Source organism: Podarcis muralis, chromosome 10 (assembly GCF_964188315.1).
Source record: "Podarcis muralis chromosome 10, rPodMur119.hap1.1, whole genome shotgun sequence".
Classification (NCBI taxonomy): domain Eukaryota; kingdom Metazoa; phylum Chordata; class Lepidosauria; order Squamata; family Lacertidae; genus Podarcis; species Podarcis muralis.
Genome location: NC_135664.1, coordinates 871,849 through 887,360, shown reverse-complemented (window position 1 = coordinate 887,360; position 15,512 = coordinate 871,849). Strand labels below are relative to the sequence as shown.

At 49.7% G+C, this 15,512-nt stretch overlaps 1 protein-coding gene across 11 annotated transcripts in view; it reads right to left on the bottom strand.

The window, feature by feature from the left end:
- The window catches only part of ITPR2 (inositol 1,4,5-trisphosphate receptor type 2), a 364,184-nt gene that overhangs the window by 193,602 nt on the left and 155,070 nt on the right, over nt 1–15,512 (bottom strand). For all 11 annotated transcript variants that reach the window (XR_013394522.1, XR_013394523.1, XM_077935647.1 and 8 more), the window contains one exon: nt 8,422–8,542. Coding sequence is in view for 9 of the 11 variants with exons in the window: in XM_077935647.1 (XP_077791773.1) it covers nt 8,422–8,542 (121 nt within the window). In the remaining 2 variants the exon portion in view is untranslated. The remainder of the gene's footprint in view (nt 1–8,421; nt 8,543–15,512) is intronic.

Below are 15,512 nucleotides of genomic sequence, written 5' to 3'. Positions count from 1 at the left end.
CACTCAGCTCTATCTGCTGATGGATGGCCACACCGACTCGGCCCCGAACACACTGACCAGATGCTTGGAAGCTGTGGCTGGATGGTTTCGTGGGAGCCGATTGAAACTAAATCCTTCGAAGACAGAGGTCCTATGGCTAGGTCGGGATGGCATGGGGATGAGGGACCAACTCCCTTCTCTTGCGGGGGCCCAATTAGTGCCATTGCCTTCCATTAAGAGTTTGGGTGTAATCCTTGACGCCTCCCTTTCCATGGAGGCGCAAGTTACAGCAACAGCCAAGACGACATTTTTCCACCTTCGCCGCATCAAGCAGTTGGTCCCTTACCTTTCCCGCCCCGACCTGACCACAGTGATCCATGCGACGGTCATCTCCAGGCTTGACTACTGTAATTCGCTCTACGCGGGGCTGCCCTTGAAGTTGTCCCAGAAACTCCAGCGGGTACAGAATGCTGCAGCGAGGCTCCTCACAGGGTCTCTGCCATGGGAGCATATTCACCCAGTGCTTTTCCAGCTGCACTGGCTCCCGGTGGAGTACAGGGTCAGATTTAAGGTGCTGCTTTTGACCTTTAAAGCCCTTCACGGCCTAGGACCCTCGTACCTACGGGACCGCCTCTCCTGGTATGCCCCACGGAGAGCCTCAAGGTCCATAAATAACAACACCCTAGTGGTCCCAGGCCCTAAGGAAGTTAGATTAGCCTCAACCATAGCCAGGGCCTTTTCAACACTGGCTCCGGCCTGGTGGAACGCTCTGCCTCATGAGACCAGGGCCCTGCAGGATCTGATTTCTTTCCGCAGGGCCTGTAAGACTGAGTTGTTCCACCTGGCCTTTGGCTTGGAGCCAATTTGATTCCCTCCCTCCCTCTCTTTCTTTTTTCTTTTCCTTCTCCTCCTGCAATGAGGCTACATTTTAATATTTTAATATTCCATTATTTTAATGTTGTATTTTATTTTTGTTTTTAAGTTGCAATCATTCTTCTTGTTTTTATTATTGCTTGTAAGCCGCTCTGAGCCCGGCCTTGGCTGTTGGCTCATGTCAAGTTTGTGGTCAACCAAGACTCCTAGATCCTTTTCACATGTACTGCTCTCAAGCCAGGTGTCCCCCATCTTGTATTTGTGCCTCTCATTTTTTTTGCCCAAGTGCAATACTTTACATTTCTCCCTGTTAAAGTTCATCTTGTTTGTTTTGGCCCAGTTCTCTAATCTGTCAAGGTCGTTTTGAAGTGTGATCCTGTCCTCTGGGGTGTTAGCCACCCCTCCCAGTTTGGTGTCATCTGCAAATTTGATCAGGATGCCCTTGAGTCCATCATCCAAGTCGTTGATAAAGATGTTGAATAAGACCGGGCCCAAGACAGAACCCTGTGGCACCCCACTAGTCACTCTTCTCCAGGATGAAGAGGAACCATTGATGAGCACCCTTTGGGTTCGGTCAGTCAGCCAGTTACAAATCCACTGAGTGGTAGCATAGTCAAGTCCGCATTTTACCAGCTTATTGGTTCTGTATAGTTTGTGTTTTGTTTTAAGGGGCGGGATCAGGGCTGCCTGGGAGTGGGGCCCCAGCCAACACGATGGCTGGGACAAGTTCCACAGGGGGGGAAGCACTGGTGTTAAATGGTGGGTAGACATGGCAGACGACACAGCGATTTCTCCAAAGCAGCTTGGCAGTCCTTGGCAGACTGGAGTGAAGACTTGGACTTGCGAGTCGGTGAAGGTTGGGGTGTCAGACGGAGCCGATCGGCAGACCTTAGCGATGTGGCCCCTTCTGGAACACTTCTTACAGATGGCGTCTCTGAATCGACACTTGGCACGGGAATGGTTGCCTCCGGCACATTCCGGTTGGCCCTTGGACTTCTGTTGGAACTTCCTGCGCTCCTGCTTTGCCTGGTGCACGTCATCGTCTTCACTGGAGGATGCCTCATCACTGCTGGCCTCTTCATGATGCACTGGAACTGGCTTCCTAGCAAGACGCGGGCTGCTGGACTTGCAGATCTCCTGGGTGGAGCGTTCAGCAGCTTCTGAGGCCACAGCCTCCTCAATGGCTTTCTGTAGCGTGAGGTCTGGCTTGGCGAGGAGACGCCGTTGCAGATGGATGTCCCGGACCCCGCAGACGATTTGATCCATCAGGGCATCGTCTAAGTCTCGGAACTCGCAGTGCATTGCAGCCTGTCTGAGGGCAGTGGTGTAGTTGCTGATTGACTCCCCCTCTGCCTGGTTCCAGTGGTAAAACGCATGGCGGGCAGCAATCTTGGACGGCTTTGGCGCGTAGTGGTTGCGGAGCTTCTCTTGGATCGTGTCCCACGGCTCTGCCTGGACTGCTAGAGGCACAACCAATGCTCGGGCCGTCTCAAACACCTCAGGCCCACAGAGGCTGAGAAATAGGCCCCGCTTCCGTTCCTTTGATACTGCTGTCAGCTCGTTGGCTTGGAGGTAGCAATCGAACTGAGCGAGGTAGGAGTCCCATGATTCAGAGGCTGGCACAAACGGTGGTAGAGGCACAAGTGAAGCCATGATTCCGATGCCGGCGTGAAGGGCGATGGATGGAACACAGTGCTCTAGCCAGAACAGTCAGCTCTGAATTGGTTCTGTCCAGTGATTTCACTCAGTGATTTCGCTCTGTGATTCAGCTCAGTTCAGAGGATGGCCGCATCTGGCTGTGCTCTGATGTCCACCGATCCCATCCTCATCGCCAGTGTTGAATAGTGGGTAGACATGGCAGACGACACAGCGATTTCTCCAAAGCAGCTCTTTATTTTGTAAGCTGGAACAGAACTGAACAGCAAACAGCTCAGCCAGCCTGCTTTTATAGGCAGCCGGCTGTCAACATTGTAGCAACAATAACCCAGGGTTTCCCGCCTAAAATAACTGACGTGGACCTGAGTGAAAACTATCTACAGTATCCCCCTGCTGGCCCACGTTGAGAACTTCAGTACATAACAACTGGGACATCCGATCTCGGTGATCATGGGCAGGAGGCGGAGTTACGCTAAGACCAGACCATGTCATTACCCAGGAGGCAGGTTTAGTCGTTGTCTGAGGACTATCCCTGCCTCCAGGTCTGGCCTTGACTGGATGGATACTGGAATCAACAGGGGAAACCCACATGACCTGAAGGTGTTGCTGTGTAATGCCAGGTCAATGATGAATAAAACCACTGCCATCCACGACCTGATTGTGGATGGAGGATTTGACCTGGCATGTGTGACAGAGACCTGGTTGGAGGAAGCAGATGGGCCTGTCCTTGCCGCTGCTTGCCCACCACGTTTCTCTTACGCACAGCAACCCAGGTCATGTGGGCGGGGAGGGGGGGTTACAGTGATTTTTAGGAAGTCACTAGCTTGCACCAGGCGTCCTACTGGGAAGATCGAGTTTTCTGAGTGCATGTTCTGGAAGTTGGGCAATAGGGGCAGTACAGGATTCCTTTTGGTGTACCGACCTCCCCGCTGCACCAAGGATTCCCTGTCCGAGCTGCTTCAGGTCGTGGCGGATTTTCTCCTGGAGACACCTAGTTTGGTTGTCGTAGGGGATTTTAACATCCATGCCGACACGACCTTACAAGGGGCTGCTCGGGACTTCGTGGAAAGCATGGCCTCCATGGGGCTCTCCCTGAATAAGTTTGGCCCAACTCATAGTCATGGACATGCCTTAGACCTGGTGTTAACCTCTAGTGACGTGGGTGATCTGCCACTAAGTAAAAGTGAAACAAAGGAAGTGCCATGGTCAGATCACTTCCTGGTGCAACTGGACTTCTCCGCAACCCTTCCCCTCTGCAGGGAGGTGGGACCAATTCGGATGGTCCGCCCCAGCCACTTAATGGATCCAAATGGTTTCCAGAGAGTGGTAGGGGATGCTTTATCCCATGTTGATGGCCTTTCAGCTGATTCCCTGGTGGTCCGCTGGAATGCGGAGTTAACTAGGGCTATTGACTGTCTGGCTCCGAAGCGCCCTCTCTGATTGCATGGAGCCCGGACAGCCCCGTGGTTTTCTTCAGAGCTGAGGGCGATGAAACAATCGCTGAGACGGCTAGAGCGTCGGTGGCAGAAAACTCACTCCGAATCTGACCGGACACAGCTTAGAGCTCAACGTCGAGCCTACCAAGTGGCGATAGCGACAGCGAAGAAGACTTTCTTCACCGCCTCTATTGCATCTGCAGAAAATAGTAGCAGGAGACTCTTTCAGGTGGTTCGCAATTTAACGGAACCACCTTTACCACCGAGGCCTTGTAAAGACCCCAAGATCTCCTGCAACGATTTTGCAAAGTTTTTTGCAGATAAAATCACTCATATTCGAAAGGAGCTAGACACCACCGTGGGAGCAGGGCTGGGGCAGGAGAGTGCTAGAGCTCTGTCTGGTCAAGTTGCGTGGGATCAATTCCAATCCGTTACCCCCGAGGATGTGAACAGGCTGCTTGGACGCGTGAAACCAACCACCTGTCTCCTTGATCCTTGCCCATCCTGGCTAATAAAAGCAAGCCGGGAAGGGCTGGGTGATGGGCTCTGCGGGGTGGTGAATGCTTCTCTCTGTGAGGGAACATTCCCAGATCCGCTGAAAGAGGCGGTCATTAAACCGCTTCTTAAAAAACCATCTTTAGACCCAGCCAGTATGGCCAACTATCGCCCAGTCTCAAATCTTCCATTCTTGGGCAAGGTGATTGAGCGCATGGTTGCTGAAAAACTCCAGGCACGCCTGGAGGATGCGGACCATTTGGATCCCTTCCAATCGGGATTCAGACCTCATCATGGGACTGAAACTGCCTTGGTCGTGCTGTTTGATGATCTCTGGCGGACTAGGGACAAAGGTGAGAGTTGTTTCCTAGTTCTGATGGATCTCTCAGCGGCCTTTGATACAATCGACCATAACATCCTTCTGGTCCGTCTAGAGGGGCTGGGAGCTGGGGGCACTGTCATACAGTGGTTTCGCTCCTTCCTCCTGGGCCGTGTTCAGAAAGTGGTGGGGGGGGATGAGTGTTCAGACCCCTGGGCCCTCACTTGTGGGGTGCCTCAGGGTTCCGTCCTCTCCACCATGCTTTTTAACATCTATATGAAGCCGCTGGGAGAGATCATCAGGGGGTTTGGACTGGGTGTCCATCAATATGCAGATGATACCCAGCTCTACCTCTCTTTCAAATCAGAACCAGTGAAGGCGGTGAAGGTCCTGTGTGAGTGCCTGGAGGTGGTTGGAGGATGGATGGTGGCTAATGGATTGAAGTTGAATCCTGACAAGACAGAAGTACTGTTTTGGGGGGACAGGGGGCGGGCTGGTGTGGAGGACTCCCTGGTCCTGAATAGGGTAACTGTGCCCCTGAAGGATCAGGTGTGCAGCCTGGGAGTCATTTTAGACTCACAGCTGTCCATGGAGGCGCAGGTCAATTCTGTATCCAGAGCAGCTGTCTACCAACTCCACCTGGTACGCTGGCTGAGACCCTACCTGCCCGTGGACTGTCTCGCCAGAGTGGTGCATGCTCTAGTTATCTCCCGCTTGGACTACTGCAATGCGCTCTACATGGGGCTACCTTTGAAGGTGACTCGGAAACTACAACTAATCCAGAATGCGGCAGCTAGACTGGTGACTGGGGGTGGCCGCCGAGACCACATAACAGCGGTCTTGAAAGACCTACATTGGCTCCCAGTACAAACGAGCACAATTCAAAGTGCTGGTGTTGACCTTTAAAGCCCTAAACGGCCTTGGCCCAGTATACCTGAAGGAGCGTCTCCACCCCCATCGTTCTGCCCGGAAGCTGAGGTCCAGCGCCGAGGGCCTTCTGGCGGTTCCCTCATTGCTACAGGGAACCAGGCAGAGGGCCTTCTCGGTAGTGGCGCCCGCCCTGTGGAACGCCCTCCCATCAGATGTCAAAGCGATAAATAACTACCTGACATTCAGAAGACATCTTAAGGCAGCCCTGTTCAGGGAAGTTTTTAATCTGTGATATTTTAGTGTATTTTTGGTTTCTATGGAAGACGCCCAGAGTGGCCGCCCAGATATTATTTGACTTCACCCCCAGATGCACACTCCATCCGTCTGTCAAGACAGACCGATGCGAACCAAATCCCTGGCTATTGAGCCATGCTTCCTGGGACTGATGGGAGCTATAGTTCAGCAACATCTGGAGAGCAAAAAAACCCCTAATCCTAGTTTAAGAGATCGTCTGCCAGATGCCTCAGCCTTAACTAAGGTTAACATTTACTAAGCTTAATGTTAAATATGGGTTAGTGTTATGAGTGAACCAACAGCACTTTTGGCCAAATGTCGTCTTTGTGCCCACTCCTGCCACCCAAGAACCAGGAGGGGAGGAGACGCTGGGTCTCAAACTCTCCATCACAGAGACAGCCTCCAAAGTCTGCCACAGCAAGTGGCAGAGCTCCTTCAAAATTTTGAACACTGGATTAAAATTAATGGCATAATCAGGCTATTGAAGTTGAGGTATGAGATTTGAGTTATGATTCCTGCTGTAATTCAAAATGGAGAGAAGAGAGGAGTAGATCTTCTTTTATTATTAATGCTATTATTGTTGTTGCTTAAAGCTTTCAAGGGCTTACTTCTTACCCCCTCTGGATTAAAGAAATAAAAGGATCACAAGTGAGGTTTATTAGTGGAAAATTGGAAGTGTGTGCAGGTAAAACTCCAGGCAGTGTGAGGTGGAGTGATGCTGTCTGATGCTGTCAAAACAATGGAAGGAAGGGGAAGATGTGATGAGGTGCTTTTTTTAAGGAGTTTTACCTATTACCTCCTCAGCTTGATGAAACTGAAAGAACTTGACGAATGAGACTGAAAGAATTTTAAATAATTAAACAATTAGGGACATTAATTAAAGTTTGGAGTGTCAGAAAATGTTGATGAGAACCTGATGGGAAATGGCCAGCAATAACCGGTGTACTCTTAGAGGCAAATTGAGAAATTTCAATGGAAAGTCATCAGCTTGGGTCTGCTTGGCTTAAGGGGAGGGCAACTAAAGATTGAACTGTTACAAATTTTCTAGGAAAGACAGTCTGCCTTCTCCTACTATTATGGGCTCACTGTTAAGGTGCCATGGGAAAATTCCAAGGTCATCCTTGCAATTTCCTATTTTAGAATGGACAACAACAGAGGAGATACTTGGATTGGACATTTAAGAGGTCTGGACAGAATGCACTGTGCATATAAGAAGAAAAGGAAAAACACCTAGTAAAAGTGAACTATTGGGTTTTCATACATAGTTTATTTTAGAAATGATAATTACTGACTTATTGTGGATTTGATAATTTGTGGAGCAACCTCACTTGTAGATATTGCAAATGTTAGAATATTGTACATGCAGGAATTGGCAAGCTGATGGTTAAGGATAAACAAGGTTGGTTTTTTTTTAAAAAAGCCTACCGTAATATAAGGTTAATTGTAAGGAATGTGAACGAGAAACAACTAGGAAAATAAACAGCAACAAGAGGAAAATTCGGACACATCATGAATGGAGTATGGGAAACTAATTTTGGGAAAAATTGTATCAAATTTGTCTTAATTTGTGGCTGATTTGGTAAAATTTGGAAAATCAATAAAAATGATTTGGTCAAAAAATGGAAATCAATCCAACTAATAAATCATATATGCACTTACTGAACAGCAACACCTCCTCCCCAATCAAATTGTATGTAATTTATTTCCTAGTAAAAGTGGATGTAATGAGCGGCAAGTAATTTGTAGGGGGCAGCTGGCTACTCTTATTTATTTATTATTACATTTATATAGCAACTTTCCTCCAAGGACCTCAGGGTGGCATACACACCGCTCCCCCTTTCTGTTTGATAATCACAACAGTCCTGTGAGGTAGGTTAGGCCCAAGGTCACCCAGTGGGCTTCATGGCTGAACTCAGGTCCTAGTCTGATATGCCACAATTCTGATACATAATTCTGACTCTAAGGAAAGTCTGATAAGCCACAATTCTGATATGCCAATAATCTTGAGTCATTGCCTTCTCCTCCCGTGACTCATCAGCTGCTATGAATTTGAAAGGAGGATAGAAGGGACCAAGGCAGTCCAGACTGAGGGCATCCAGGCCAGCCTGATGAAACACCAGGTCAAGTCAGTTCAGTGTTAGAGTAAGTGTTGCCCTTGCTTGCCAGGGAACCAGCAGCAATCAGGGTAAGATTCTTCTGCTCAAGTGTCCTGCAGCAATTCTATAGGGCAAGAAAGAGGCCACACCCGAAGCTCTCTCTAGCCACTCATGTTTTATTTGTGGTGAGGCTTCCCCACTGCAAGCAAAATGCTGTATAGATTAGTGTGCACATTCCACTAGTGACCGTCCTTTAATTCAACTTCTGCTCATTTCAAAGGAGATTGCACAAAGGTTTCCTGCACTAGCAATTTGCAGGATTTTACTTTCCTAGAAGTAACAGGTATTCCATCCAAAGTCACTTAAAACAGAAACAGTGAAAGCAAGGAGTATAATGACCTACCGACTTCAGCTAAAGTTTTGATACAGGACTCTACTGAAGATTTCTGCACTGGGTTTGGCCAGGTACAGTTGTAAATTCTAAACGCAGACTGCAGTAACTGGATAAAAACAGGCTGGTGTGTCTGAAAGAACACAAAAAAATATGTTATCAGCTCAAACATGTTTAGATATTATGATCTAAGATATTTATACAATAAATAAAAACTGCTATGTGTTCTAGCCTAATACAAACACATGTGCACTGCTACTGATTTCACATACTCCATGTATTATTGCTGGAGAAGACTCTTGAGAGTCCCATGGACTGCAAGAAGATCAAACGCATCCATTCTTAAGGAAATCAGCCCTGAGTGCTCACTGGAAGGACAGATCGTGAAGCTGAGGCTCCAGTACTTTGGCCACCTCATGAGAAGAGAAGACTCCCTGGAGAAGACACTGATGTTGGGAAAGATGGAGGGCACAAGGAGAAGGGGGCGACAGAGGACGAGATGGTTGGATAGTGTTTTCGAGGTTACCAGCATGAGTCTGACCAAACTGCGGGAAGTAGTGGAGGACAGAGGTGCCTGGCGTGCTCTGGTCCATGGGGTCACGAAGAGTCGGACACGACTAAACGACTAAACAACAACAACAACATGTATTATTGCACCAAGCACTCTTCTAGAGTGGTGCATGAGAGGGAAAGTGAGACAGAGCCAGTGGTTCTACCACCTGCCTCAAGGTGGCTCCGCTGGCCTAAGGGAAATCTGAATGAGGGATTTGGGTAGCAATAACCTCTATGGGGTCTGGCATATGTGAAGACACTCACTCCAGTCTAGCCATGTCAATCGCTCTAGCACTCGGGGCCAGGATGCTTTTGACCTAAGGGCAGGAAAGCTGAAAAAAGGAAATGATAATATATCCAGGTTTGGCTTCTAGCTGGTGTTGTAGATCAGTATTAGATCACATGCTTTGCCTGCAGATGGTCCCAGGTTCATCCCTCACATCTTAAGATCAGGAGGCAGGTAATGTTACACATCTTCAAGATCCTGGAGAGCTGCAGCCAGTCAGAGTGGAAAATGCTGGGCTAGATGAGCAAATACGCTGACCCATCATAGGACATTTTCCTGGGTTTTAGTCTGCTTCACTTCCTTGCTTTAATAGCAAAAATAAAGAGGGGTCACCTGTTGAAATGTCTGAAATTGCTTCCATCTTGTCCAGGGAGAACACTGTACCTCAGCAGTGAGTATTGCTGTATGATTTAGCAGCTGAATTTAGGCAAGCCTTCATCTTAATCTATGCTGTGTCAACTAATATAATCTAGGCCAGATTTCCTCAGATGTTGGACTATAACCCCCATCATTCCTAGGCAGCCTGCTCAATGATGGAAGTTGTAGTTGAAGAACATCAGGCAGCGGAGGGTGGAAGGCTGTCCTAGGCAAAGAGATCTGTGGATTCTGGCTTTCAAACCCTCCATCAAATATATACTTTTGGGGGCTGAAAGGCAGGGTGGAAATGTTTTTATGGGAAAAAAATTATGTAAGTTGAATTTTTCATAGAGTACAGAGCTAGGGATTATGTCTCTCTCTCGGTCTCTCTCTCTCTCTCTCTCTCTGTGTGTGTGAGAGAGAGAGAGAGAGAGAGAGAGAGAGAGAGAATATGAATGAGAGAATTCAGCAGTGTTTATTTTTGGTTATTAGTTTGTTAATGTTGTTTTGTGGGTTATGAGTGCTGTGAATATGACTTTTTTGTTGTGGTTGTGATGTTTACCTTTTTTTTAGTTGTTTTGTTAATCGTATTTTGTAGAAAGTGGTTGTTTTACCAATGATTGCTAAATATTCTATAAGATTTATGCCGTAATTGTGAAGTTCTGTTATATTACTGTTATTTATTATTTGTGAGCCACTTTGTGATTTGTGTGACTGAAAAGCGGCAGAGAAAGATAATAAATGAAAATGAAATAAAATGAAATGAAATTGTTTTATAGAGTTCTTCCTGTTTACATAGGGGTGGGGACAAGCAAATAGTGTCACCAATGAAATAAACGTTCCTGTGAATGCACAGATTGCTAACTTCCTGTCACATGTGAGACCATGTATCATGGGAATTGGGGTTGCTTGTGTGTAACTTCCACCTGCTCCAAACTGCGTGAGGCGGTTGGGTTTTCCCCGGCTGAGCAGCCCCCCTTGGGCACGACTGCTTCAGTCGCTGGCAGAATCCGTCAGTGGGCGTTTCCTAAACTTCCTCCAACATAAAAATTCCTTAACGGACAGCCTCCTTCTCGCCTCTCTGCGCGGCAGCCTTCTGCGCAGAGTGGGCGTGCCTATCGGTGGTCCTCCACTCTCCTCACTGACTTCACTAGAAGAGTCTCGGAGCCTCCCCTCCGAAGAGCTCTCAATCCCTTCTTTCTTCCTGGTGTCACCTTGCCTTTCTTCCCCAGCGGAAGCCCTCTCTACCCCTGTACTGGTTCCCTCTCCGGCATCGTTGGGGAGCCTAGCCTCTCCACTCTGCTCCGATGTCAGTTTCCTGACATCCACCTCCCTCCCAGGGCCCTCCTCCTCCCCCGCCCCTTCTTTGGACGGAGACCCCGGGAACCCCCGGAAGGAACTATCCTCTCCATCTGATGACTCAAATACCCCTTTCCATCTGCTGCTGTGCCTTTCCACCCCCCAATCTTCCCCTTCGGATTCTTCTTCTTCGAACAATGCTCCTTCCCCCTTCTCAGAATTGGGAAATCCCACAAAATCTTCTTCATCATCTGTGGTGCCAAATTGCTCCTCCCAGAACCTCTCTCTAGGTTTGGGTTTCCTCGGGTACATGCGATGGAAAGCCTCCTGCATGTACTCATCCCCCAACTCCTCCGCTGGAACCCATGTGTTCTCTGCTTCTGACTCCCCCTCCCAAGCTACCAAATACTCCACTCGCCCTCCTTTCCACCTGGAATCGAGAATTTCAGCTGCATGCCCACTGAGTTCTCTTTCTTCCATCGACGGAAGAAAGGACGAGTCTCCTTCTTGGCCCGACCACTCCCTTCCCTCCCTGACCGGTGAGAGCAAGGACCTGTGGAAAACCGGATGCAATTTCATGTTGGGGGGCAATTTGAGCCTAAAGGCTACCGGGTTCACCTGTTGGGTTACCTTGAACGGTCCCAATCGTTTTGGCCGTAACTTCTTACACCCTCCTTTGAACGGCAACCCCCGAGTGGACAACCACACCTGGTCCCCCACCCTTATGGTTTCCCCTTCCCTGCGGTGCTTGTCAGCCTGCCTTTTGTACTCTTCTTTGGCTCTTTCTAGGTTGATCTTTAGCTGTTGGTGTAAAGCCTCCATCTCTTCCACAAATTCTTCCGCTGCAGGAACACTCCACCTTCCCGCCCCCTCCCTCGGGAAAGCTCTGGGGTGGCACCCGTAATTAGCCATGAATGGGCTCATCCCCGTGGATACATGTTCCGCATTGTTGTATGCAAACTCCGCCAGTGCTAGTTTGTCCACCCAATCATTCTCCCTGTCGTTCACGTAGCAACGTAAGTATTGTTGAAGTATGCTATTGGCTCTTTCTGCTTGTCCATTGGTCTCTGGATGTCTCGCCGTCGAGAAGCTCACCTCCACATCTAGCAAGCTCATGAGCTTCCGCCAGAACCTGGACATAAATTGGCGGCCTCTGTCGGATACAATCCTCAAGGGGGCGCCATGCAACCTGAACACATGCTCTACAAACAGTTTAGCTGTCTCTTCCGCCGATACCGCATGCGAGCATGCAATAAAGTGGCACATTTTGGTCAGCTGATCAACTACCACCATTACTGCCGTCTTTCCCCTGGCCCTGGGTAAGTCCGTCATAAAATCCACGGATACCACCTCCCATGGTCTCTCTGGCGTGGGTAAAGGCTCCAGTAACCCCGCTGGCACTGCCCTCTCCCCTTTTGCTCTCTGGCAGCGCTGGCAGCCCCGTACGTATTCTTTGACATCCTCCCTCACCCGTGGCCACCAGAACTCCCTGGTGACCAGTAGCATGGTTTTGTGTTGGCCAAAATGCCCTGCTGTGGGGTTGTCATGAAGTTGTTTGAGTATTCTACTTCTCAACTCCCCCTCTGGTACGTAAAGCGCACCCTTGTAATACAAAACCCCGTCTCTTTCCTCAAACCCCCCTTGACCATCTCCTGCATCGAGGATCTCCCTGATTTTGTTCTGAGCATACTGGTCTTCCCTTGTCAACACAGCTAGCTCTTGCCTCCTTACCAACACCCCCCCCACACACCCATCGGTCCTCAGGTATGACATGCCGTACTTCCGGCACTCCCTCCCCTTCCGAGTACTCTGGTTTGCGTGAGAGAGCGTCCGCTCTGACATTTTCCTTTCCTGGCACATACCTAATCTCAAAATTAAACTTAGAGAATTCCTGTGCCCACCACACCTGTCTTTGGTTCAACACTCGAGCAGTTCTCCAATATTCCAAGTTCTTGTGGTCAGTGCACACTTGGATCTTGTGTTGGGCACCTATCAAAAAATGTCTCCAGCGCCTGAAGGTCTCGTGAATCGCCAGCAGCTCTCGATCGTACACCGTGTAGTTTTGCTCTGACTTGTTCAGTTTTCTTGAAAAGAAGGCACACGGCTTCCAAATTTCCCCTTCTCCCGGCTGGAGCAATATACCCCCCACCGCTCTGTCTGATGCATCCGTCTCCAGTCTCATTGGCTTCCGCAGATCCACATGTAAGAGTTGTTCTTCCAAGGCGAACGCCTTCTTAAGTTTCTCAAAAGACCGCTGTGCCTCTTCCGTCCATTCAAACTTCTTCTTTCTACTCAGGCAATCCGTTATAGGTGCCGTCATATGTGCAAAGATCTTGATGAACTTCCTGTAGAAGTTTCCAAACCCCAAGAACCTTTGCACGTCCTTCCGGTTCTTGGGCGGCTTCCATTCCAGCACTGCTTGCACCTTACCCGGGTCCATGGCTAAGCCTTTGTCAGACAGCAGGTAACCTAGGAACTCCACCTCTCGGACGTGGAATTGGCACTTCTCCAGCTTGACCCACAATTGGTGCTCCTGCAGTCTTTTCAGCACTTCCCTGACGTCTTTCACATGCTGTTCCTCGTTCTCTGAGTAGATCAGCACGTCGTCCAAGAACGCCACGCAATTCTTGTACAGCAGTGAGCCGAGCACGTGATGCATAAATCCTTGAAAAGTGCTGGAGCCGCATTGTAATCCGAAGGGCATAACTAAATACTCAAAGGCCCCCAGAGGAGTGAACATGGTGGTTTTCCATTCATCCCCCTCCCTCATCCTTATCAGATTGTACGCCCCCCTCAGGTCCAGCTTGGTAAAAATCTTCCCCTTCCTTACCCTGGTCAAGATGTCGTCAATCCTGGGCATGGGGAAGGTCACGGGCTCCAACACCCGGTTTAACCCCCTGTAATCAACTACAAGCCTGGGCTCTTTGGAGTCTCGTTTGTCCACAAAGAACACTGGACTACCTCCCACCGCCCTGGACTCTCGTATAAACCCTCTCTTCAGGTTCTTGTCGATAAACTTGCGCAACTCCTGCATCTCTCTATCTGACATGGCATACAACTTCCCCACTAGCAGCTGCGCATCTGGAAGCAGGTTGATTTGACAGTCAAAGGGCCTGTGGGGGGGTAGTCTATCCGCCTCCTTCTCGCTGAAAACTTCTTCTAAATCAGCATATTGAGGTGGTACCCTTCCCCTTTCCCCCACCGCCATCCCTGCCACTCTTGCTACTGCCACCCTCTGGTTTGCCCCTCCGTGACAGTACTCTATGCAGTGGGCCAACCCAAAGGTGACTGTTCGCTGATGCCACCCCACCACTGGGTCGTGCAATGCTAGCCAACTCATCCCCAATATGATGGGTGGTCCTGCTAGGGTGGCTACGTGAAAGGCAATTGTCTCTGTGTGTCTGGAAACCATCATTTTCATGGGTGGGGTCTGGTGGGTCACTCCCCCCCCCCAAGAGTTCTCTCCCATCAATAGTTGTTACTTGCAAGGGGTGTTCTAGGGGCACCACCTGGAGCTGGTGTTCCAGCGCAAAATCCTTGCTAAAGAAGTTGCAAGAGCTGCCTGAGTCCAGCAGCGCCTTTACTTTGATTGGGTGTCCGTTGGGGAGTTCTAGCATCACCTCTATGGCGATGGCTGCTCGGGGAGGGTCTGGTTTGGGCACTTCTACTGGTTGCTCGCCTGGCTGCTGTGCCCGCTCTCCTGCAGCCAAGCACTGTCGTTTCCCTGCGCCTTATCCCTTTCCTCCTCACTCCCCACTGCCCCCACCATTCCTTGCCACGCCCTCTTCTGAGGGCACACTCTGGCAAAATGTCCCGGCTGCTGGCAGAGGAAACACTTCTTATTGGCTTTCCCCTCCTTCTTCCGGACCTCGCTGGAGTTTGAAACCCCGGGCGCGCTCGCCCCTCCAATCTCCATCGGCTCCTCGGGCGGCAGCGTTGACGCTGGCATGTTCGGAATGCGGTTGTCATGCCAACGCTCTCCTTTGCCTTCCCGCCTTTCCAGAGTGCGCGTTTCTTGTCTAACTCCCACAGCAAGCGCCAACTTAGTCAGCTGATCCATCGACTCCGGGCGGGGTGAGCGGGAAAGTTCATCTCGCACCCAAGAAGATAAACCTTCCTCAAATAACATTTGCACGGGTTCGGAACTAAGATCCCACCCAAGTTTATGAATCAACATCGCAAATCGTGACCAGTACTCTCTCACTGATTGGTTCCCTTGTTTGCACCCCATCAGTTCCTTGCGAGTTACGCTTTGTTCCACATCACTTGAGAACATGTGGTCCATGGCGCTAAAAAACTTTCTCAGATCCTTCAAAGCAGCATTCTCCGCCGCCATCAAGGGCCGGACCCAATCCCTGGCCCGCCTTTCAAGGTGCCCCACCACGAAAGCAACTCTCCCCCCCTCGTCTGCAAAGTCATCATACTGCAAGTCCAGTGCGTACTGCACTTCTGTTTTAAATGCATTATAATCCCTGGGGTTGCCCCCAAACTTCTGCACTAGTCCTGGTACCTTCCTTGCGATGGGGGTAATTTCCCCCTGGGCATCCTGAGTCCTCCTTTCATCCAGCCGCGCCGCTAGTAGAGCCAGTTGCTGCTCCAAGTCTCGGTT